General features: G+C 42.9%; 6 protein-coding genes across 6 annotated transcripts; 2 read left to right on the top strand and 4 right to left on the bottom strand.

Annotated features, from left to right (window-relative positions):
• Nucleotides 1–1,362: 1,362 nt before the first annotated feature.
• Bfra_005564 (uncharacterized protein) lies at nt 1,363–1,948 on the bottom strand (the record flags this gene model as incomplete). The annotated part of the gene is made up of 2 exons (XM_037335947.1): nt 1,363–1,615; nt 1,674–1,948. The coding sequence occupies 2 exons, from the start codon at nt 1,946–1,948 to the stop codon at nt 1,363–1,365; spliced, it is 528 nt and encodes a 175-aa protein (XP_037191157.1).
• Nucleotides 1,949–2,624: 676 nt separating this feature from the next.
• Nucleotides 2,625–4,517, bottom strand: Bfra_005563 (putative mfs transporter protein; the record flags this gene model as incomplete). Its single annotated transcript, XM_037335946.1, has 5 exons — nt 2,625–3,420; nt 3,469–3,742; nt 3,800–4,074; nt 4,170–4,224; nt 4,274–4,517. 5 exons carry the CDS (start codon nt 4,515–4,517, stop codon nt 2,625–2,627), a joined length of 1,644 nt encoding a protein of 547 aa, XP_037191156.1.
• A 992-nt stretch (nt 4,518–5,509) lies between these two features.
• Nucleotides 5,510–7,260, bottom strand: Bfra_005562 (putative nrps-like enzyme protein; the record flags this gene model as incomplete). The annotated part of the gene is made up of 3 exons (XM_037335945.1): nt 5,510–6,436; nt 6,485–6,883; nt 6,940–7,260. 3 exons carry the CDS (start codon nt 7,258–7,260, stop codon nt 5,510–5,512), a joined length of 1,647 nt encoding a protein of 548 aa, XP_037191155.1.
• Nucleotides 7,261–9,563: 2,303 nt separating this feature from the next.
• Bfra_005561 (putative ef-hand calcium-binding domain protein) lies at nt 9,564–10,645 on the top strand (the record flags this gene model as incomplete). The annotated part of the gene is made up of 4 exons (XM_037335944.1): nt 9,564–9,715; nt 9,892–9,910; nt 9,958–10,089; nt 10,121–10,645. The coding sequence occupies 4 exons, from the start codon at nt 9,564–9,566 to the stop codon at nt 10,643–10,645; spliced, it is 828 nt and encodes a 275-aa protein (XP_037191154.1).
• A 438-nt stretch (nt 10,646–11,083) lies between these two features.
• Nucleotides 11,084–12,301, bottom strand: Bfra_005560 (putative integral membrane protein; the record flags this gene model as incomplete). Its single annotated transcript, XM_037335943.1, has 3 exons — nt 11,084–11,504; nt 11,570–12,029; nt 12,085–12,301. The coding sequence occupies 3 exons, from the start codon at nt 12,299–12,301 to the stop codon at nt 11,084–11,086; spliced, it is 1,098 nt and encodes a 365-aa protein (XP_037191153.1).
• A 1,753-nt stretch (nt 12,302–14,054) lies between these two features.
• On the top strand, nt 14,055–22,296 carry Bfra_005559 (putative polyketide synthase protein; the record flags this gene model as incomplete). The annotated part of the gene is made up of 9 exons (XM_037335942.1): nt 14,055–14,297; nt 14,361–14,505; nt 14,577–14,845; nt 14,917–15,353; nt 15,403–15,559; nt 15,615–16,251; nt 16,300–16,459; nt 16,513–21,415; nt 21,469–22,296. The coding sequence occupies 9 exons, from the start codon at nt 14,055–14,057 to the stop codon at nt 22,294–22,296; spliced, it is 7,779 nt and encodes a 2,592-aa protein (XP_037191152.1).
• Nucleotides 22,297–23,031: the final 735 nt, after the last annotated feature.

Below are 23,031 nucleotides of genomic sequence, written 5' to 3'. Positions count from 1 at the left end.
AAGCTGACATCTGAACTCTGAACAAACTGGCTGAAGTCTCCGAACACTTCTTTTCGAATCGTATAAAGCTAATTTTCGAAATGACTCTCTCTTCAAAATCCTTTGTTCATTATCTCCTCCAACTCCCTCACCATGTCTCTTGTTGGACCCTTTTATTGTAGCTCGAAAATGTCGATAGTCATACTGGAGATCAAATGGTTGCACGCCTTACTCACAAGCAAGTTTGAGACTGTGAATGGGGGGGGGGCGATTCTACGACGAGTCTAGTGAGTAGACAATCTTGCGAGGTCAAGGATTCAATTAGGAAAGGAAGAACCTTGGGGACGTAAAATGATAGACTGAAAGCGGAGGAGCATACTCAAACCCAATAATAATTTTACATATGAGATATCTTTACTTCCTCATTGATTGTCAAAAGGTCTCCCATTTTGGAAGAATATGGATAGGCGAAGGAGAATTCTGGGTGATGTGCACCGAAGCCCTCGTCTACAATGTATTGAGATTCATGAGAATTAACCGAATGAAATGGTGTTGCACAGCAAAGAAACGCTATTCACTGTGATCTGCAAATTTGAAATTCGATATATTAGTTCTGAATGAACATCCCATGCCATTTATCTCCTTCACTTGATTCTGGAGAGATGCTTGAGGAGTATGACTTATCCGTGAAGAATGGCTAAATTAATTTGTCATAAAAGAAACCAGGTGGGTAATTCATTCTGGGGCGGGGGTCTCACTGAGCTTCAATTCGTGCTAGAAGTTCCATTAGAGGCCTAGGAGTTCGAAGAGAGAACAAAATCATATTTATCGGAGTACCTCAAAACCATGATTTGGGGAAACAATGCTTTGATAATTATATGATAAAGGGAAGAGAAAACTTCAAGAACAAAAGATAGAATTTTGATCTACATGAATTCTGAAACTCATTCAAAGCAAGTCTTCATGTAGGCAGGAAAAAAAGATTAACGGGAAATTTTTCCATTATTGGTATCACCGCGCTGGTGATTGTGATGTCTTCATAACAGGCTTAATGCATTGATTTATATTGTGTCTGTCTTATTCTAGGCTCACAGCCACGAAAGATATGTGTAATACGCTTGTGCGCCAGTGTATAGTGCATATTCACTCATATCGCAACATATGTTGAGGTTCTTTAAGTGTTGTAAATTGCTTTATCCCGATCTCGGTAAGAAAATTGCCCCCCTACTATCATCCCAACTCAATTGACTGCCGAAAATCTTTTATCAAGCGACATATAAGAACCCGAGTGTCTGTGAAGAGGTATCCAGAGAAATTACACTAAGCCTGTCCTTCGACAAACAACCCCACTCCTCATTCTCCACCAAGTACCCACTCTAAGCACTAACAAAAGTTAAGTTCCCTAGATTCACAAGCGCCATTGTATAACACTTTGTAAGGAGGAATTTGACCATTCAAAAAAGGTATCTGCAAAGCTGCTACAGGCTCATTCAATGTTCCTGTGACATGGCCGATGATACTCTTATCCGCCGTATCCGCAGCAATAATCACGCTATTTGCCCCTCCTGTGAAGATTGCGCGCTCAGTAGTGTTTGGGACTGTGACTATCATTTTGCCAGACAAGATAACGACATATCTAGCATAGAAGTTAGTTTCCATCATAGTGTATGAAAGTTTCACAGGGAATCACGCACTGGTTTCCTGGCGCTGGATGATTTGCACCCGGGAAGTTTGCCGGAAGGTAGCCGTAGGTAGCATTGCCGTTCAAAGCGCCCAATTGCTGCACCATGCTTCCCGAAAGACCATTCTGGGCAGATGAAGTGATTGGGGTTGTTAGTTGCCAACATTGGAATAATGAAGCATTGTTCACGGCAGAGATGGCGGTGAGGTTGAAGTATGTCGGGTTGCTTGATGCAGAGACAAGATTAGCTGTCAAGACAGCGACGGAAAGAAGGTGTTGAGAATACATTTATAAGCGGCGAAAGTAGTCTAGAATTGTGAAAGCTCTTTATGTCAAAGTAGAGGGATGATAGGTACTGTCGAAGATTGAATCAGAGCTCGAGGCCTTACGTTCTACTCTTTTATATACACAGATATACCGTTTTTGATAAGTCTTCTCAAAGCTAGAAACGCCACTTACGGGGATAAATCGCAAGTCATATTCATGAAGTGCTTATTACACGTGCTTACCATGCTGTCTTTCACTCAAATTGCTCTGATTTCAAGGATGCTAACTCATTTAATTCGTGCGGAATAGACGGCACCCAGTCATTCTGGAATAGGTATGTATGTAGTATTGATCCCATAGGAACTAATTTCTTTCTGGAATATTGACAGTCCCTGTTGTTCGGGCTTACCTTGCAGGGTACTAGTATTCGATCTTCTGGGATGGTAAGATCTAACCCCTTGCAGAGCCAGTTATTTTCAAATGTGCTCAAGTCACCCTGGGATGTTTCCAGGCTAAGCTAAACGCTAAACTTAGATGCCAATCCATCGCCTTCTTGCAAGGAACTATTCAAAGCCACAGAGAACTAGTAGCCAAAAAATTTATTCACTAGCCCTTTTGAAGAGATAAGAAATATCTACACAGTACTAGCTATTATAAAATGAGGAGGTTTGCGCGAGAATTCATGTACGCATGCAAATCAGACCTTGTCATCACTTTTGTGATGTATTTCTCCTGTCATTTCTCCCGACTCTGAACTGCTGATTCTTTTTCTTTTCCATGAAAGAAGCTGGATTACGAAACCACAGCATGCGGCTAATCCTGCAGCTGGTATTGCAAACACAAGCGTCCGGCTCAAAGCGAACGACAATGCTTGTTTGACACTTTCCACGTACTGAGCTGGTACTAGTGTTCCAAGGTCTACCAGTCCCTTGATTTCTGATCCAGTAATCCTCCCATTCAACCCTGGAATTTCTGCCAATTTACTTCCAAAGAGGTTAGTGAAGAGAATGTTTCCGACAGTAAGGGCTACTACCGGCCCAAGACTGTTACAGAAAGATACCAGCGCACTCGCAGTAGCTACGTCCGCTGGCGGAAGTGCTAAAGGCACAGCTGTGAAGGCAATCTGTTGAACTATCCCAGCTCCTAAACCGACTATAATTTGATAGCCCACATACTGCGCCTGACTGCTTGTGACGGAGAGCGTAGATAACAGTCCAGAGCCCACGACAGCTAGGCAGGCCCCAATATACATAATTGGGATGTAATGACCATAGGCGGTAATATAAGCACCACTAGCCATTGGAGAAAAAAGTAGCGTCATTACGTAAGGTAGAGTGAGAACTCCAGATGAAGCCGCGGAATGCCCAAGTACGGACTGAAAATAGAAGGGCAAATAGTAAATCTGTATCGCTATGACCATAGAAATGAAAAGTTGATAAAGGAGGCACAGTAAGGCTGTGAAGTTTCTTAATGCTCGAATAGGGATTGTTGCGCTAAGCGAAACGTTAGGAAGGATATTCAAATTCTCGATCTAAACTTACCGGTCTTGAAACCGAACCTGAAGATAACTGAAGGCTGCTATTTGAAGGAAAAATCCAAGTATACAACCCCAGACCTTGGAACTAGACCATGCGTATGTGGTACCACCCCATTGAGCTGCGAGGAAAAAGCAGGTGAACGCTGTAATCAAAAGAAACGTGCCCAAAAAATCGATCCTCATAATCTTTTGCTTTATAGTCAGGCTTTTCCCCAGCTCCGATAGTTCTGGTGGCTCAAGAAAAAATGTAATCAACAAGAAGGCAACAAAACCGATAGCTTTTCAAATTCAATGTCAGAACCTTGCAAGACCTTACAACGGAGATTACTACTTACGCAGGTTCAGCCAGAAGCAGAATCGCCAAGTGAGCTTCGAATCTGTGAACAAGCCTCCAAGAAGCGGTCCAGCTGCGGAGGAAACACCATACATACTAGTAACCACTGACACGTATAGGTAACGCTTTGCAGGAGGAACCACATTGGTAACGAGTGTGAGTGTTCCACACCAGATCCCTCCTGCAGCCGCACCACAAATCAGGCGCCCAAAAATGAAGGCAAATGAATTAGGAGCGGCTGCACTTATGATAGAACCAACCTCAAACCACAAAATGCTAATCAAGAATGCCCATTTCACCGAGAAGAATGTAAATATCTGTCCATGAGCTGGCTGAAAGGCCATGATTGTCAAAAATAAGAGCTGCTGTACCATCCAGTCAGGTTAATTGACTTGAAGTCTGTGGCTAATCGAGGGATAGCTGTTGCTGTGATATCATCAGTGTTTGTGCAGAGATGGCATCAGTCATGGCTTACATATGATATAGTTATCTAGAGCGACTACCAAAACGGCAGCCATGATGCCCAATGTAATAAGAAGAAATTTCCATCCGCTTGGATATGTCTTCTCTTGTGATGGTGCATCATTTTCGATGGAAGTGTTTAGTTCGATCTTCTCCGAATCGTAGGCTGGAGTTACGACTTTTTCATCAACTGCAGCAGCTTTGGAACTTTCTCTACTGGCGGGCGACTCATTCCAGTTCTCTCTTGAGTTGCGCATGCTTGAAGACATAGACAATTTCTTCCAGAATTCGAACGACAAAACTAGAGACTCAAGGCACCAGAGTATTCACCGTAGGAGATTGCTATGCGTATTTGGATGTTGAGATAGATAAGGTTGTCGGCCGTTTGGTCCAGAAGAAACCAGTGACGGGAACTGTTGAATTTTTCGCAGTAAAGCATTGCACGAGTGATTGCAGCCGCTGATCGGCTGACATAACATTACTCAAGCTATCAAGCATATCTTTAACGTGTTGGTTCGCAGCATGGCAAATGACAAATAGGGAAGGTGACAGGCTGGAATGGAATAATGATTGGAGTTAGCGGCCTAGACTTCATGTTAACCTTAGGGTTGCAGCATTGATAACGATAAGCTTCGACTTAGCCTAAACGGCTAACCCTCAGCCCCTGAAATATCCACCCATGGCGTACATTCTTCCAGACTGATTTCGGATCTAATCTACATGGATAAATACACGCATTATTTTAAGCCTAAAAAATATGTAGCTTGGAAATCTATATTCAATCCAAATGTTAATACCTGCATATAAACTTGATGTTCTAAAGCACATAAGAAAATATTCATGTCGGAGTTTTCATGGAGCTTTTATATGCCGTAGGGACTATGTGCTCTTTAAGATAAAGTTTGTATCATTGGATGAGGATATTTGATTCCATTTATTGTATTACTATCATACATCATATGATTTTGAGGCCCTCTGATGATGTTGCAAGGGGGGGGGGGGGGTCATAATCATTTGGGGATTTAAGGCTAATAAAGGATCTCAGGTTATAAATTTACTTCTCGTCTTTTAATCTTGTCAGATATATTTTATATGCGTTCGAGTTGAATAGTGTCAATGGAAAGAGTACTGATTTTTAATTCCTTAAGAGGCGTTTCAGAATGCGTCACAGAAGATTCTGCTCCAATGAGATGTCATAGTTATGGCACTCAATACAGGAAATTAAACTATTTACCCCCAAATTTGTGCTCTAAGCGTGGACTGCGTACAACACATCAAGTTTATGTTCATAAAGTCTCACCGTACCTCTTCTTTCAATGGTTCCTTTGACAGATCTTGCCATTGGAAGTGCTTCGTCTGTGATTAGGATCATGTCTTTAGTGATTTTAGCAGTGTATGGCACAGGCTTATTCGCCTCCTCAACGAGCGGCCATAAAGATTCAAGAAAGGCAGCCTTGTCCTCGGATGGGTTTCGCAACTCAACGAGTAAAGCGCCCTTGGGGCGTCGTGTTCCAACAAATAGAACCGCAGCAACTCCTGGGTGCGCTCCAATGATGCGTTCCATTTGTGTAGGGTAGAACTTTTCTGCCGTGATGAAAGATTGCATGTCATCTGCTCGGCCGCGGAATTGCCATAGTTCAGGATCATCCGCATGTGGAGAGAACAAATCTCCTGTAGGATATACAGGGTTCTCGGGGAAGATAGTGAAGATTGACTGTTTGTATCCGTCAGGACTCTCATTGAGGGTGTATGTTGCTTCGAATAAATCTTCAGATTGGTGGCGGAAAGTCAAATTCTGTGCCGGATGCACACGCATATATTTCCACATCTTCGGATTCCAAGTTCCAGTAGGATGGATAGTATGCCAGAACCCTTGCTCGGTTGATCCACAAGTTGTGACGAGTTTCATTTTTGAAGAAATGGTATCTCCAGCAGCGATAGTAACATCTCCTCCGGCATAGAACATTGTTTCACCATTCTGTGAAATAGTTTGGAGAGCTTCAGAGTTGATGGCAAGCTCTTCTATTTGAGGCGGAACTAACATAAGAGCATCGACTTTCTTGTGTTGGACGCAGTCTACGAGCATACTGACTGTTGGCAGTATGCCTGACAACAGGTAAACCATTGTTGAACCACAGTAAACCGTGAAAAGTAGAGTGACCCATGTAGGACCAGCCTAGAATTTTTTAGCGAGAAGCAGAGACATATGTTAAAACATTCTTACATGAGCAGGAGGAAAGGAGCAGATTAATTTCCCTCCCAACATTAGCCTGTCGGTACTCTCGAATCCTTTCGGGGGATCAAGTCTTCTTTCTTTCACATAGCCCGCAACATACTCATGTGTCCAGATGATTGGTTTCGGAAAGCCAGTGGTGCCAGAAGTATGAAGTATTACTAGCGGTTCAGTCTTGACCTCTTGAAAAGATTTCTCAAACGTAAAGTGTGGAAATTTCTCCGAAAATAGCTCTTCAAGTGTGGGTGCTCGCAGAACTTCATCGTACAGGAAGATAATGCTTTCATCAGCTGATTCAGGCCCTTGAGGCATGATAATCTTATTGCAATTGCACTGTTTGATGAAGTTGTCATGAGCGATAGCATTAAATCTTGGGGTCATCATTAAAGTCTGCAAGAAGTTAGCGATCATCATATAGAACCCAACCCATAAATCCCGAAACTTACTGAGTATCCTGCTTTGCAATTGCCCAGCAAGACCAGATTTCGTGTCAGGTCATTAGGCCCCATATAACACAGAGGCTCACAGGTGCTTGAGGATCCAAGAGCACGATGAATCCACCAGGCCATACCGTTTACTGCGTTTGCAAGGTCGGCATATGAGACCGACCGAAACCCTGCATCGAAAGTCATTGTAGACAATGGTATTTCGGCATACAGTCTCCCTGGGTCGGTCTTTGCGATATGGTCGATTGCGTTTGGGAGGAGTTGCTCCGATCCAACTGCCTGGACAGCATTTTGAAACTTATTGAGTCTTTCTGTAGCCATGATGAGACTTCAGCAGATTGTCGAAGAATTGAAGATTTTCTACAAGGAAAAAAATACAGTAATATCCTGCGAGGAGGTAAATCAGGACTTGATGGAGTAGCTATCAATCGAGTTGGTTTTGTATGCCAAATATACTAGCCGGTAAGGTTATCGTTCTCACGTTCTGAATGGTTCGAATTTTACGAAACCCCAACTCGAAATCCAGCTCCAGGTACTCGACGAAATGTTTAAAGATCAATTCGAGTTCTAAGAATATCCTAAAATAGACTAGTTACTTCTATATCTATCTATCATCTCAGTGCGCCTTGAATCATCATACACCATACTCTATGTACACTAGTATCTCATCTTTAGAAATAGATTTCCTCATCGAGATATAAATTTTACAATCAGAAGTTTATATATAATACCTGTATACTCACCGGGTCCTGGAAGTCGAATTAATTGTTAATTATTCCCTACTGCCTACGGGAGAGATGATAAGCTTCTTAATTCAGAGTAGACTGCATCTTACGACTATCGTAAAAATGTTACATGCAGGTTGATAGTAACATATGCGCGTCTACGCCTTATCATTGAATTAACCTCATGCAGCTCAATTTGCGGCACGGCAGTGCGAAGGAAGTGGCACAATCGGACACAATGCTTAAAATCGAGATTCGCAGGGTCCTAGCATGAAACCGACAAGCTGTATCCGAGATGTTTGCAGCTACCCCAGAGAATATGCAGCTTCGAAGCTTATACACAAATCACAGAAAGATAAGCTTCTTGTCCGCTGGCTTCTAGACTTGCTGACTGCAGCAACGGATTTTGATTCCTCCGTCTTACTCTTTTCCCCTTCCATCTTGAAGTTCAATGTTTGAATCTCGCACACTCCGAGCACTTTCATGCCAGCACATACAGTTGCGTTGTTTGATTCGTGAATTTACGAGAACCAAAAAATTGTTGTCCCATTAGAGTAGAGGTGAAGCGTTTGTACCCTGTGTTATCGTAAAGTAGGTCTTGATCAGTCTCTGTTCAAATGCATTCCGGAACTATGGAAACATCATCCCCGTGAATAGGTCAATCGAGATTGTTCCCACATGTGTCTGCTTGACTAGCTATCCTTACCTAGGCATTTTGATCATTCTATTGTGAGATGACTCCATACTCATGGTGAGAGATAAAGTCTATGTGGTACTTGTTAACATACCTAGCCAGTAGTGAATTGCGATCCATATTGCGTAGAGAATTGACATCGAGAAGGACTGACGAACTAGGTAGTTCAAGACTATAGGTTCCTGATAATTATTCATATTCTCAGATTTCGCATCTACAACTTGGCTTTTAGTGTGCGGGGTACGGTATATCTCAAACATGGGTCCAACAGATACCCTGGAGCTACGCATGAACCCTAGCCATCATAGACAACATGGATGGCGTAACATTTCTGTTCGTTTAAAAATCCAACCGATCATGCATGCAACCGAAGAGAATCACTAAATGATGGCGTAGCAATTTTCCAACGAGTTGCAAGATTCGGAACCGATGCCTAGACTAGTAGGCTCAGATGCGGCCGTAGTCACCAGATTTTCTTTGAATGGTTGCAGACAATTCGACCAAACCTTGAACCACTATTGGAATGTCGTAACCGGATATCTCCACTGATAAACTAACAGTCTCGCTGGACAATGAAATTTCGTTGCATTTGACGGTTTCTAGCATCACCTTCACAGTGTTGGAATCTCGACCAATGGGATAGAAAGGTAATAATTCCTGAATCTTTAGCTCGGCAGACGAATAACTGCAGGAGATACATCGCTGATACATATCACTGATTGGTTCCATTGCTGGGATGGGATGTAAGACAGGCTTGTCATTTAATTTACATGCTGGTTCCACACACGAGTGCACACTTAAATCTTTTCGACAATGTTGCCCGTAAATATCACGATTTCTGATTTGTGACCTGGTAATCTTACAATGCACCGGTAATATAGAGAAAGGAGTGAGGATAACCAGGTCCTCCATTAGCGGCTAACTCCAATTTCTCAAATGTAAAGAAGAAAATCCTCATGAGCAACGACCAATCGAAAACCGAAGCCAGATAGGCAAAAGAGGAAGTTGGTGAGGATAATTGCTCGATGTGTTCCACCCTATGTCGCGACGGCGAGCCTTGCAAAATAAAGTAAATAAATCCAATAGGAGTAGAGGGAAATAGACAGCAGGGCCATCAGCATTGCTAGCTTTCACGATGATATACTCCAATAAGCGATATACCGGGTCTCCATGGCTTTGATCTAAGCCCACTAAGCTCATTGAATATGTACGGTTCAATCAGGATTAACATTTCGGATCACAACACTCTATTTCATCTGATCATTAGATCATCTGGTCATTTACCCAAGCAGACGCTTGGTCGAAGTTTCCTCAACAAAACTTCTGGGAGGATTACATTCAGGACTGCTCTCGAAGGGTTCGAACAATCTCAACTTTTTTACTCTTTTCGCAGCGTCAACATTTCACCATCAGCGATCTAAAATGAGATTTTTGTGCTTCCACGGAGGTGGAACTAATAGCCAAGTCAGTCTGAATCAATCTTGCAAAGACATTTATCTGATTGTGAGCTATATACTGATCATGTGTATCTAGATATTTGAGAGTCAAACGGGTTCGTACAGATATCCATGTCTATTTCTAGTCACAATACAATGACAGCTCACTATTCTGACTCTAATGCTAGCAACAATTCGCTATGAGTTGGACCAGCATTATTCCTTTGACTTCGTTGAGGGAAATGTTGACTTCCCTCTAGCCTCAGGGACGTCTCTAACTATCAATACAATCTTCGTTCATTGCTAATATTCTAATAGAAATGAAGTCATTTTATGATTCAAGTGATCAATACTTCGCATACTTCTCGCCTACATCCCACGAGTCTGTTGAATCTGCGCTTGCCAATCTTTCAAAATTCCTTGACCTCGAAGGTCCCTATGACGGAGTATTGGCATTTTCTCATGGTGCTTCATTCATCTCGACCTATATAATTCAACAGCTCTTGGCTCACCCTACTGCCCCATTACCGTTCAAATGTGCGGTGTTCTTTTCAGCAACAAGTCCGATTGATCCTCGAGTCCTGGACATGCACCAGGAAGTTAAAGCTTTGAGAGGCTCAGAGAATGATTTACGTTTGATCAATATACCCACGGCACACATCTGGGATACCGATGATAGTGTATCTCTTGGTGCAAGCCAAGAGCTATGGAATTTGTGCGAGGATGACAAGCGGTGGAGATTCTTGCATGGTGAAGGGCATGAGATTCCAAACTCGCGGGACCGAGAAGCCGTTTTTGAAATTACCAAAGTTATACGGAGAGCTGTAGAGATGGGTCTTTCCGCCGGATAATCAATCACACCCCTTGTATTATAAATCTCTTAAGCTGCCGCCTGTAAGCAACTTCTCCATTGCATGTGTCTTCCACCCTTGAGATGTGCTATACATGTAAAGACTGCTAGGATAGTGGTTGTATAATCTCATGACTCTTATTATGAAGTTTTGCTTTAAGCAACTTTTTCTACCGGAGATTCTGGGCAAATCAAGGCGCCCTTCTTGAAATATTGACAGAAATTCTTATTACTATGTCCCTTATTCATCTCAACATTCACGGAAAATAATGTGCCCTTTTGGAGTTGAGAAAGCAAAGAATGCGCCGTACCACTGACAAATTCTAGGGAAAACATGTTGATTGCTGAGCTACTTACTACACAAAAACCGAAAACGAAAGAACACTACGATAAAAGCAATTTCAAACTCTTGATATCATAAGTTTGTGGCTACCATCTCCTATTGGGAAGTGACGTCAACACTTCGTTTGATCGTAATTCCATCAGATCTTGAGGATCGTGTACCTCGCTCTACATCTGTCGTACTTGATACCCACTGATGACTTTCTTTTGAGTCAATCAACTCATTTGAGTCATCATCGAAAGTTTTGAAGCCTGCTTTGCCTCTGCTCTGCAATGCAATACTGCCACCGGTTCCGGAGTTCTTAGTAACGGCACTTCTGGACCGTAGCTGCGACAGAGGATTACGTTTCCATAAGAACACGGCAAGGGGACGGAGTGTCGGAAGACACGCTGCAATGAAATACGTCCCAGTCTCTAGAATAGTCCAAGTAACCAATGGAGCAGCCGCCCATTGGGGATCTATTACTGCGTTGCTAGTGAAGAAACCAACAAAGCGGATAATTGATGTAACCAGTCCTCTGAGGTAAAAATTATCAGCTAAAAGTTTCGATAATAGATAAGAAGAAGATGGTTTTAAACTCACAAACTCCCCAAAGCAAAAGTAATGACCAGACCAGCCTTCATCTTCTTTGACATCTGCAATTCTAAGACTACAGGAATGGGCAGAACAAGCATAGCAAGGTCGGTAATGATATTCATGAAACTTGACCAACGAAGAAAGTCCACAATGTTAAAACATTTTCCTCCACCGGGAATTTTTTGATTCCAGAAAAATTGCACTGGATGGCAAATTTGGGACATTGCCACCGTTGTTCCAATCCAATTTGCGATCATGAATGCCCCAATTATCCAGGTGACTATGCGGAAGCCTCTCTTGACGTCAAAAAGACGTAGATAAATGGCAAGTATGGCCAATTTTGGGAACAAGACTGCAGAAAAGTATGATATGGCAATACTGAATTGAAGTTGATGAAATTTAATGATCTGCTCGGTAGGAAACCCGCGTGCGGAGTGATAACCACCACCACCGACTATAATAAAAGCTGGATACACGTTAGAGAGAAACACCTTTTGCTTTGATACTAGTCTATGGCTCACCTATACCCACTCCACATTGTTCCAGACAAAGTATGAGAGCTGGAATCATGAGAAAATCATCCATACCCCATTTTGCTTTTCCAACCCAGCGAGCACAATATCTCAAAGCGACAAACACTATTTCAAGAACAATAAAGGTGACACATATTGCAATTGGTGTATTGCCACGGTACTGGGCCAGGTATTCTGGGGAAAATGTGGTAGAAACTGTCGTCATCCTGAACCGGCTAAAGCAATATCGGGGTTCAATGCAGATGAATTAAGAAGAGGAGAAAACTGGAGATCTTAACTAATGATATCTATTCACTCATCTTAGTTTTAGCTTTTCTCGTGTATTCCAGCCAATATGCCGAAGAGATTCAGGGGTACGCCTGCTGACAAGCTCCATTCTAACGCAGGAATTTGAAGAAGGATTCTACTGTATCTGTATATTAGAATAGGCAAGTGGTATCTGGTGAAGATATAATAGTCTCGAATTTCTGAGGCACAGCACTTAACAAGTTAACAGCTGAACGCAACTAGACGAACTGGGCGATAAATGGAATCTTACGTGTGTACGCCGCAAAATTATTTTCGTATATCTTCTCGCACAAGAAGCCTCAGTGTGGCGAAAGGTTTGAAGCGGCGGTTTAAATCGGGGCTTCAATAGTTGTGCAGGGTTATTCTACGTAGAACCGTAGTCGGTTGGCGAGGATAATCTCTTCATGTGCCTGAACTCACATTGCAGAGCTTCTTCAATAAGACATTATGGTACGAAGAGGCGTTTCTACAATCATTAATCTCTAAAACCGATAAAGCGACCAGGGGACACCCGTTGCACGATTCCGCCAATGAGAAGATATGCTTAAAGCATTAAAGATAAGATCATGTAGGACCCCTGAATGGAGGCGAGGGTGTTAGTGCTGACTATTAATCTCCACTTTACGCTTCCCCAGATGCACCTGGACCGGGCTTTTTTCCAAGTAAAGGAGGAGGGATCTAATAACTTCCATAGGCGCATTTGAAAGTTGGAGAAAAGAGTCCATATCGCAACAAAATGTACACGAGCAGACGGCGCAGTAATGCGATGCTACATTCCCAGAATATAGTAAAACAGCGGTGTAATAAAATCATTGAACTTAACATAACCTTGCCCGATCGAAGTACGTCGTGGTGGAGGATCTTGCTAACTTTGATGTTTTCTTCATGTCCGACTGAAGTTACAACGAGACATGCTCGTTGATGGCGCAGTTATCACTTCCATCAGATTCGATGCATTAGATTCATGTGAAGATGGTAATAAATCCCGCAAACAACATTCGACTGTTTGAGCGCGCGGTTTCTGTGAAGTCTGAAAGTCTGAAGTTGAGGATAGTGACCATTTGATCTGATTCGTGTGTGAAAAGCGAGTTCATCATCAGAACATTATCCTTGTATCCAGTACATGGGACGTCATCTGTATTCTTAGCATGCAGAAAGTAGCATCGAATCTGGAGATTCGACTAGTGCCAATTTGTACTTCATTTTACTTCAAGAATATCCGGTGATTCAATGAACAATACTAATGGCTCAAAACCCTTCGATCGTGCGTTTGAAGTAATGATTATAGTAGAATGGGAGTTATCAAATCGAATTTCAGGATGACTAGTAGAATTTAAAATTTAATAAGTCTTTCATTGATACAGGTTAATGTCATAGCTGTTATGAAAAGAAAATAATATGTTACTAGGAGTATGTGTTGTTCATAGAAGTGATTCCTTTAGGCTCTTAGTTAATGAGACTAATCATATGTATAATAGGATGATAGATATCGTTCGAGTGTGGTTGGCTCTAGGATAATTTACTCGAAGAATTTGAAGCTCGAATAGTAGCAATAAACTCGTGAGTGTATGTAAAGTATTAATATCTCTTCAATATAATTACAGAGTTATCTTCTCTTCTTCATTTTCTATTCAGTTGAAATTATACAGTGTTTTCTAACGTCAATAATCATGGATTCTCCACTTCTGTCCGAATCCACCAAATCTACCCCACCATCGTCTATATCAAATGAGGAGAGATGTGTCGATCCTATTGCTGTCGTCGGATTCTCACTCAAGTTTCCGCAAGAAGCGAGAGATGCCGAGTCCTTTTGGAAGGTATTGATGGACATGAGATGTACCGCCACAGAATATCCAGAAGATCGCCTCAGTAAATCAAATCGCTACCATCCAGATCCGAATCGCAAAGACACAGTAAGTTGATATGCCTTGCGTGTAGTCCCTTATACAAGTCACCATGATATTGAAAGTTCTTAGTTTTCTGTCAGCGGGGCACACTTCCTGCAAGACAAGATTTCCACATTTGACGCTCCATTCTTCTCAATCGGAGCCACTGAAGCAGCTGCTTTAGACCCACAGCATCGTGGGCTTCTCGAAACCACGTATAGAGCACTTGAAAACTGTGAGTTTTCTCTAGTTTGATACAGAATTATCATCTCAAGCTCGTTTTTTGAAAAGACTAACCCATCGTAGCTGGCTTGCCATTGAGTAGGGTTGATGGCACAAAAACTTCTGTTTATACGGGTTCATTCACAAACGATTGGCAACAACTCTGCTACAAAGACTCGGAGAATAGCCAGACTTATGTTGGTATGGGAAGTGCCGCATGCATGACCGCGAACCGTATCAATTGGTTTTTTAACTTCACCGGAGGCAGCGCAAACATCGACACAGCCTGCTCAAGTTCCTTGGTAGCCCTACATCTTGCATGTCAAGATTTGCTAAGCGGTGACGTTGATATGGTATGTTGTAATCTTGAACTCCAGAACTAGATTCAATGAAGCTCTCGGTGTTGACATCTAGCCATTAACAGTCAATTGCCGCGGGATGCAATCTTATCTTCTCACCAGATTGGATTCATCTCCTTTCTAATATGAAGATGCTTTCTCCAGATTACCGAAGCTATAGCTTTGACAGCAGAGCAAATGGTTATTCGCGTTCAGAGGGACTTGGTGTTCTTGTCTTGAAAAGACTTTCAAGTGCTATTGCAGATGGCAACACAATTCGTGCAATCATCCGAGCAAGCGGAAGTAACCAAGACGGACTTACGCCGGGGGGAATCATGCAGCCAAGCAGAATCTCGCAGGAAATTCTAATACGGGAAGTCTACCAGAAAGCCGGCTTGAGTATGGATAGCACTCGTTTTGTAGAATCACACGGAACTGGCACGGCTATAGGCGATCCCATAGAGGCTGCGGCCCTTGGCTCAGCATTCAAAGCAGCGAGGACTCTAGAGGATCCATTATACGTGTAAGTCTGACTTCATGATCCTCTGACATTGAACACTAATTAGTGGTAGTGGGGCTCTTAAGAGTAATATTGGTCATATGGAGGGAGCAAGTGGAATAGCAGGGGTAATAAAAGCAATTTTGGTGCTTGAGAAAGCAATTATACCACCGAATGCCAACTTTGAGAGGTTGAATCCAAGAATTGATGCTGAGTTCCTCAAACTTAAGGTATGCTGCTTCTGTCCCGCTGACGCTTTTTCGTGAGCTCCACTAACATTTTTAGTTTCCGATTTGCCCAACTCCATGGCCTACAACAGGCCTTAGAAGAGCCTCTGTAAACTCTTTCGGGTTCGGCGGAACAAATGCACACATTGTCCTTGACGATGTCTACCATTATTTGGAGTCTAGAGGTCTAGTAGCTAGCCACAACACTGTTGAAAACGCCCCATCATACTCATCAAATGAAATCGCTCCTCAGGAGCACTTGGAAAAAGAGGCATTGACTTCGGGGAATACTACGCTTGGGATGCGCAAATTGTTTGTCTTCACGGCAAACGATCCAGCAGCACTCAAGCGTGTCGTGGATCAATATGCAACTTATTTCAAGGAATCCGTATCAGTCTCCAGAACACCGGATTTCCTTGCGAGAATGTCGTATACGTTAACAAAGAAGAGAACCATGCTAAAGTGGAGAACCCATGTCGTCACCGATAACTTAGAGGATCTTAGGAATTTGACAATCACAAGCTCACTTCCCATACTATCCCTGAAAACTCCGTTGATGGGGTTTGTGTTTACTGGCCAAGGAGCACAATGGGCATGCATGGGACTTGAGTTACTCAAGTTTCAGGTCTTTGCTCGCAGCTTAGCTATGGCAGAGCAGCATCTCAAAGATATTGGATCCTGTTGGAGTCTTTCAGGTACTATTCTCCCATTGCCATGATTTCCAGTCTAACAGAGTAAAAAAGAGAAGCTCTCGCGTTCGGCCCTGAACTCTGATATCAACAACGCCGAATTCAGTCAGCCAATATGCACTGCAGTTCAGATTGCACTAGTTGATCTATTAAAAAGTTTCAACATTCACCCGAATGCTGTAGTTGGCCATTCTTCCGGAGAGATTGCCGCTTCGTGAGTATCCCACACCATACAGATTCCATAATTGCTAACATATTAATTCAAAGGTATTGTATTGGAGCATTGTCTGCAAAATCTGCTCTCAGAGTCGCATACTTTCGAGGAAAAGCTGCTGCCAAACTTTCCTCGCACAATGGCCCAACTGGTGCTATGATGTCTATTGGTCTTCCAAAAGACGAAGCGCAAAAGTATATCGACCAGATTTCGATTCAAAATGGCCATATTGGGCTCACGGTTGCATGTATAAACAGCAATCGAAACGTCACTGTGTCAGGTGACGAAACTCAAATCGACGAATTAAGAACACTTTTAAAGATGGAAGCAATACCCGCTACAAAGCTCAAGGTCAATATTGCTTATCACTCCTATCACATGGAAGCTATTGCATTAGAGTACGAAAGTTCTATTCAAAATATCGAAGCAGGATGGAGCGCTTCTCGAAGTTGTATTATGATCTCCACTGTCACTGGACGATTGATTGAATCCAGCGACTTGCGCGAACCAAGCTATTGGGTAAGTAACATGGTGTCTCCAGTGAGATTCTACGAAGCCATGCAATCAATATGTGGTCAGACTTCTCGACTGACCCGAAAGAAGCTTGACTGTAGCCACAGAGCTCATATATGTGTCAACATGCTAATTGAGGTGGGACCTCACTCTGCCTTGCAAGGACCAATACAGCAAATTTTGAGTCAAAATCCACAGGCAAGAATATCATATTCGTCTATGCTGCACCGGAAGAGGCCAGCAGAGGAAACAGCGCTAAATGTTGTATGCACGACTTATTGTCTCGGAGCACCTACAAATATCGACTCTCTCCATATTTCTAAGACTAATGGGATGCCTGGGATGCTACTTAATCTTCCAGAGTATCCATTTGATCAATCAGTGGAATATTGGTACGAAACGAAGTCTAGCAAAAGAAATCGCTTGCATCCTCAAGGCAAGCTTGACTTACTTGGTAAGCCATCGACGGACTGGAACCCAATGGAAGCTAGATGGCGCAATTTTATTCGGGTGTCTGATATGCCTTGGGTGGAAGACCATGTTATCAATGGCTCCTTGATATATCCAGCAGCAGGAATGCTCGTGATGGCTATCGAGGCGGCAAATCAAATAGCAAATCACGATGAAGAAATCGCAGGGTTCCAATTCAAAGATGTGGTATTCCCGAAAGCATTGAGCGTTCCTCTGGAAGATAATGGTGTGGAAGTTCACTTTTATCTCCGAAGGCCATCAGGTAAAGCAGAAAGCAGCTCATCTTGGCTACAATTTCGACTGTGCACTTGTAGGGAGACCAATCTTGACGAACAGTGGGAAGATCACTTTTACGGCTTTATCAAAATTGAATACGGACCAAGAATTCGATCTCTACACGAGATTGAGAGCGAGAGGCAAAGACTAGCAGCCGCAGGGGTAATGCAAGATCAAACTGTGCCTTCCAAAAAGCTCTATGAAACATTGAAAGATTCAGGGTACAATTTCGGACCATCTTTCCAAACTCTGGAAAAGATCACGTATCAATCTCATGCCACGATAGAAGCTTGTGCTTCTGTGAGACTGTATCGGTGGCCAGATGACCAGTTTCCCCAACAGCATATCATCCACCCGACAACCCTCGATGGAATGCTTCATTCTTGTCTGGCCGCACTTGCTCAGGACTGTCAAAAGAAACTAGAAACCGCGGTGCCTAGTCATATCCGAAGATTATCAATCGCAAAATCAGGATTGAATTTCTCTGAAGCAAGTCATGTTCTTGCCATTGCTTCTGGAACGGAAATCACAAATCGCTACTCTGAATTTAACATATCTGTTCTTAATTCAACTTCTGAAAATCTTTTGATGCGATGTGAGGGTTTACGTATGACGGTTGTAACTGACACACAAGACTTGGAGAAAGTCTCTCGAGAAGATCATGTATGCCACATCTTAGACTTTCAGCCAGACATCGACTTGCTTGGGCCTGATCAACTCAGCGAGTTTTGCGCTATACAAAACTCAAAGGAGGAAGAGCCCAAGCAATTCTATTCAGACCTTCTATTTCTCACTTATGTGTTTCTCGTGAAAGCATTACAGGGATTGGGCGCCACCAAGCCATCTTTACCATATTTACAAAAGTATATTGATTGGGCCAGATATCAGGTTGAGCGATACAATGATGGGGCTTTGCCGTATAGTCAGCAAGGATGGGAGATTTTAATGAAAGATGAAAAGAATATCAAGGAACTGATCTCGCGTGTTGAGTCTAAAACGGCCCAGGGACGTGCATTTGTCGCAACGGGCCAAAATATACTTCCAATATTGCGTGGTGAAATTAGCTCTCAGGAATTTCTCTTCAAGTCCGATCTCGCTAAAGATCTCTATAAAGACATCAACAACAATCGTGTTTGCTTCCCAGCATTCCAAAAGTATCTTGAAGGATTATCGTATAAAAATCCCAGACTCCGAATTCTAGAAATAGGAGCGGGGACGGGAGGAACAACCTCGAAAGTTCTTCAAGGTCTCTGCCAAGACGGACAAGGAATCAAGCATTCACCTAGATATATGGAATACACTTATACCGATATCTCAGCATTCTTTTTTGAGACGGCACAAGAAGACTTCAAAGAGTTTCCGAGAATGTCATACCGTCTTCTCGACATTGAGGATGATCCAATCAAACAAGGCTTTGCTGAAAATTCTTTCGACCTTATTGTTGCAGGCAATGTCCTTCACGCAACGGTCAGCATAGTTAAAACAATGAAGCACGTACGAAAGCTCTTGAAGCCCGGTGGAAAGCTTATGATGCACGAAATCACTCGACCAGATATTTTGCGCAGCGGGTTTATTTTCGGTCTTCTTCCAGGCTGGTGGTTAGCAACCGATCCGTACCGGCATTGGGGACCCGCGATCTCATCCCAGAAATGGGACAGTATTCTTTTGCAACATGGTTTCAGTGGCATCGATGTTGAGCTTCCTGAATTCGCAAGTCCGGAATGTCAAGAACAAAGCATAATCATATCGACAGCCAGCTTTGATGAGTCGCCAAATCTATCACCAATTATAGTAACCATTGTGGTTGACACCTCGTTCGAAAACCAAAAGAAAGCTGCAAATGATCTACAAAACGAATATTCTGAGAATTTCATCAGTAGCCGCATCCTCCATATGGACGATTTTGATAGTGATGATATTGATAAGTTGGGAAAGATTGTCTCCCTTTTAGAAATTGACAATCCCATCTTATTTGACCTTTCCAATGCTTCATATATAAGCATTCAAAGTATGTTGACATGTGCAAGCGACGTTGTATGGGTCAGAGGTGGTGGTGGCAGGGTGGTGCAGAATCCAGCTTGGAACATGATCGAAGGAATCACCCGAGCAGTTCGAAACGAAGGGTCGGAAAAAAAAATCACGATCATTGCGTTGGAGTTTAAAGAAACTGAGGAGCTTATCCTTAACCAAGCGCAAATTCGGATGATCTATCAATCATCATCTTATCTTGGAAATGCTCGTCTCAACGAGCATGAATACGTAGAAGTGAACGGGCTGTTCACAATTCCGCGTGCAATTCCTTCTCCCAATCTAACTACAACTCTTCATCAGAAGTCTCTACCTCAACAGATCTCTTTCCAGATGGTATCAGAAGTTGCTCCCGCAAAATTAACTGTTGAACACTCCGGAAGCCTTGAGACTCTACATTTTGTTCGAGATCAAGATACGAGTCGACCATTGAAGCCGACAGATGTCGATATTGAAGTCAGGGCGGTAGGCATGAGCCGCAACGATTGCCAATCCGTCTTAGGACGCTTGCAAAATACAGAGTTCGGCCGCGAGGCATGCGGAGTCGTTGTAGAGATTGGTGCATCCATTACACATCTTTCAAAAGGAGATCGGGTTGTCGTAGTTGGTAATGGTCTGTTCAAGACACTAGCTCGATGTGAGGCAAGCAGCGTTTGGAAAATACCAGAATGGATGTCATTTGAAGGAGGAGCGGGTATATCCATTGTGTTCTTGACAGCTTGGAACGCTGTAAGTAACATTGCTCGAGTTCAAAGCAACGAGACCATCTTGATACATGAAGCTTGTGAAGCAGTCGGACAGGCGGCAGTTCAACTAGCCCAACATTTTGACGCTGAGATTTTTGCTTCATGTCGAACTTCAGACCAAAGGAATTTACTTCTGAATGATTATGGAATACCCGATGATCACATTATACTTCTTGACAATAAGATGGAGTTCAAAAGTGCTCTCATGCATGCAACCGAGGGGCGTGGGATGGACGTGATTATTAATTCCCTTACGGGAGATGGACTAACTGCGTCATGGGAATGTATTGGGGCCTATGGGAGATTTGTTGATATCAGCCAAAGAGATGCACAATCTAATTTGGCTTTAGAAGTACATAACTTTCGGAAGAATGCTAGCTTCTCTTCGTTTGACGTTTTCTCGTGGCTGCGGGACCGCCCAAAGCAGGCAGAGAAGGATCTTGGTAACATCACTCAGCTTTTTAAGTACGGGTCCTTGCGCACGGTCCATTCGATACATATCAATAGTCTCGAAAATATAGCTAGCGCATTCAGCCTCTTACAGGAAGACGAATTATCCGGAAAAGCTGTGATAGAGCTGAAAAGAGATGATCGAATCAAGACCCTTTTTGACACCGAACATCCAGCCACTTTGAGCCATGATAGTACATACGTTATCTCTGGTGCGTTTGGTGGGATTGGAAGAGCCGTTGTATCGTGGCTGGCATCCCGTGGTGCCAAGTATCTTATTTTGCTCTCGAGATCAGGCCCCAAGGACAAACTTGCCAGCGAACTTCTTGAATCTCTCCGAGCCCAGGGAATCGAGTTTCGAGCTCCGAGATGCGATATTACTGATCGGAACTCTCTGTCAACGATAGTCGCTGAGGCTACCTTGAATTATCCCCCGATCAAAGGCTGTATCCAGACAGCAATGGTTTTAAAAGTGAGTCCTGAGATCCTAGCTAATTTAAATGGACGATACTGAGAATATAACAGGACTCTAGCTTCATTAACATGTCGTATGAAGACTGGAACTTAGGCACACAATGCAAGACACAAGGTTCCTGGAATCTCCATTGTCTTCTTCCCACAGACCTTGACTTCTTTGTTATGCTGTCTTCTCTCTCTGGAGTTATTGGCATCCATGGACAAGCAAACTATGGCTCTGGAAATACTTTTATGGACGCTCTTGCACGTCATCGAATTTCTCTTGGCCAGAGGGCGGTAGCGTGGGATCTTGGAATCATGGCTGAAGATGGATTTGTCGCAGAGGATGAAGCATTCTTGAAGCGCATTGAATCATATGAGGTATTCACCTCTATATCAAGAAGTTATCTGATAGCACTATTGGATTATTATTGCGACCCCAACATCTCCCTCTTTGAAGCCGCAGAAAGCCAAGTGCTGCTTGGGCTCGGTGCAGGCCACATCGTCCAACGCCAGCCCCTCTTTTCACACACTTTGCAGCAAAAGTCTGTGTCAAAGCACCAAGGGGAAGCCGCCGACAATTATAGAGTTCTTTTTGAGGAATCCAGTTCCATGTTGGAGGCCGGGGTCATCGCCAAGTCTGCCATTGTCAAGAAACTCGCGAGGGTCCTACCTACACTTCAAAACGAGCTTGAGTTAGAGAAACCTCTCCACTTCTATGGGGTCGACTCTTTGCTGTCCTTGGAACTAAGGAGCTGGATTGCGAGAGAATATTTGACTGACGTGACAGTCTTTGAAATACAAGGAGGAGCTAGCTTTGATAGCATTGGAATGTTGATTGCCAGGAGAAGTAAAATTCCTCATAGTTTGTGGTCGAGCGTAACCTCATCCGATTAAAATGAGACGGGGCCATATATTTGGATCGCTCTACCATATGACTTCCAATTGTAGAAGATTCATGAAATTGCATACGTAGCTGCAGAATAAGAGTATTTCTTTTCGTTTTATTGAATGTTTTGATTCTAGGGAGAGATTGTCAATGATTTCGATAGAAGTGGTGAATATAAAATTGTGACAGTTGAAGGCGGTGAATAGGCAGAAGATGACTTGTCATGCTAACTGTTGGTAAGATTATATCAACCTTCCATTGTCAATACTTGAGGTCCTCGATTATCTCTTGATCTTTTCATGTCCGGGAATTGTCAATGGACAAGAAGCACGAAACACGAAGTTGGGATATGACGCCGTTCATCTTTTCCACATCATCGTCAAGACTTGTAGGATTCAGCAATCCGAATGTACAGGGCAAATCAAGGTAATTATTTTTGGATATACACCTGAGAGCTCCATCGAGATATATATATATATATATATCTAAGCAGATAACCTTTCGATTCGTGATACTTGCTATGCAAGCACTTGGATGCTTTTCACCAGTCTTGGTAACAAAATTCGGAAGAAAGCCATGTTGCATCGATTGTGATTGTTCCATCACTTGTCGGATATCCTTCAATGCTCCGAAGTACCATTCCTCAATGCCTTGTTGGCCGGTGTCGGATTTATGACTGACATCTTCGCATAGCGTCTGCAAGATGGGGTTTATATGAAGTTGTTGATCTTGATTCCATGAAG

This window comes from Botrytis fragariae (assembly GCF_013461495.1).
Source record: "Botrytis fragariae strain BVB16 chromosome Unknown tig00000075, whole genome shotgun sequence".
In the NCBI taxonomy this organism is placed as follows: Eukaryota; Fungi; Ascomycota; class Leotiomycetes; order Helotiales; family Sclerotiniaceae; genus Botrytis; species Botrytis fragariae.
Note: the sequence above shows the minus strand (reverse complement) of the source record. Positions and strands in the feature narration are given on the sequence as shown.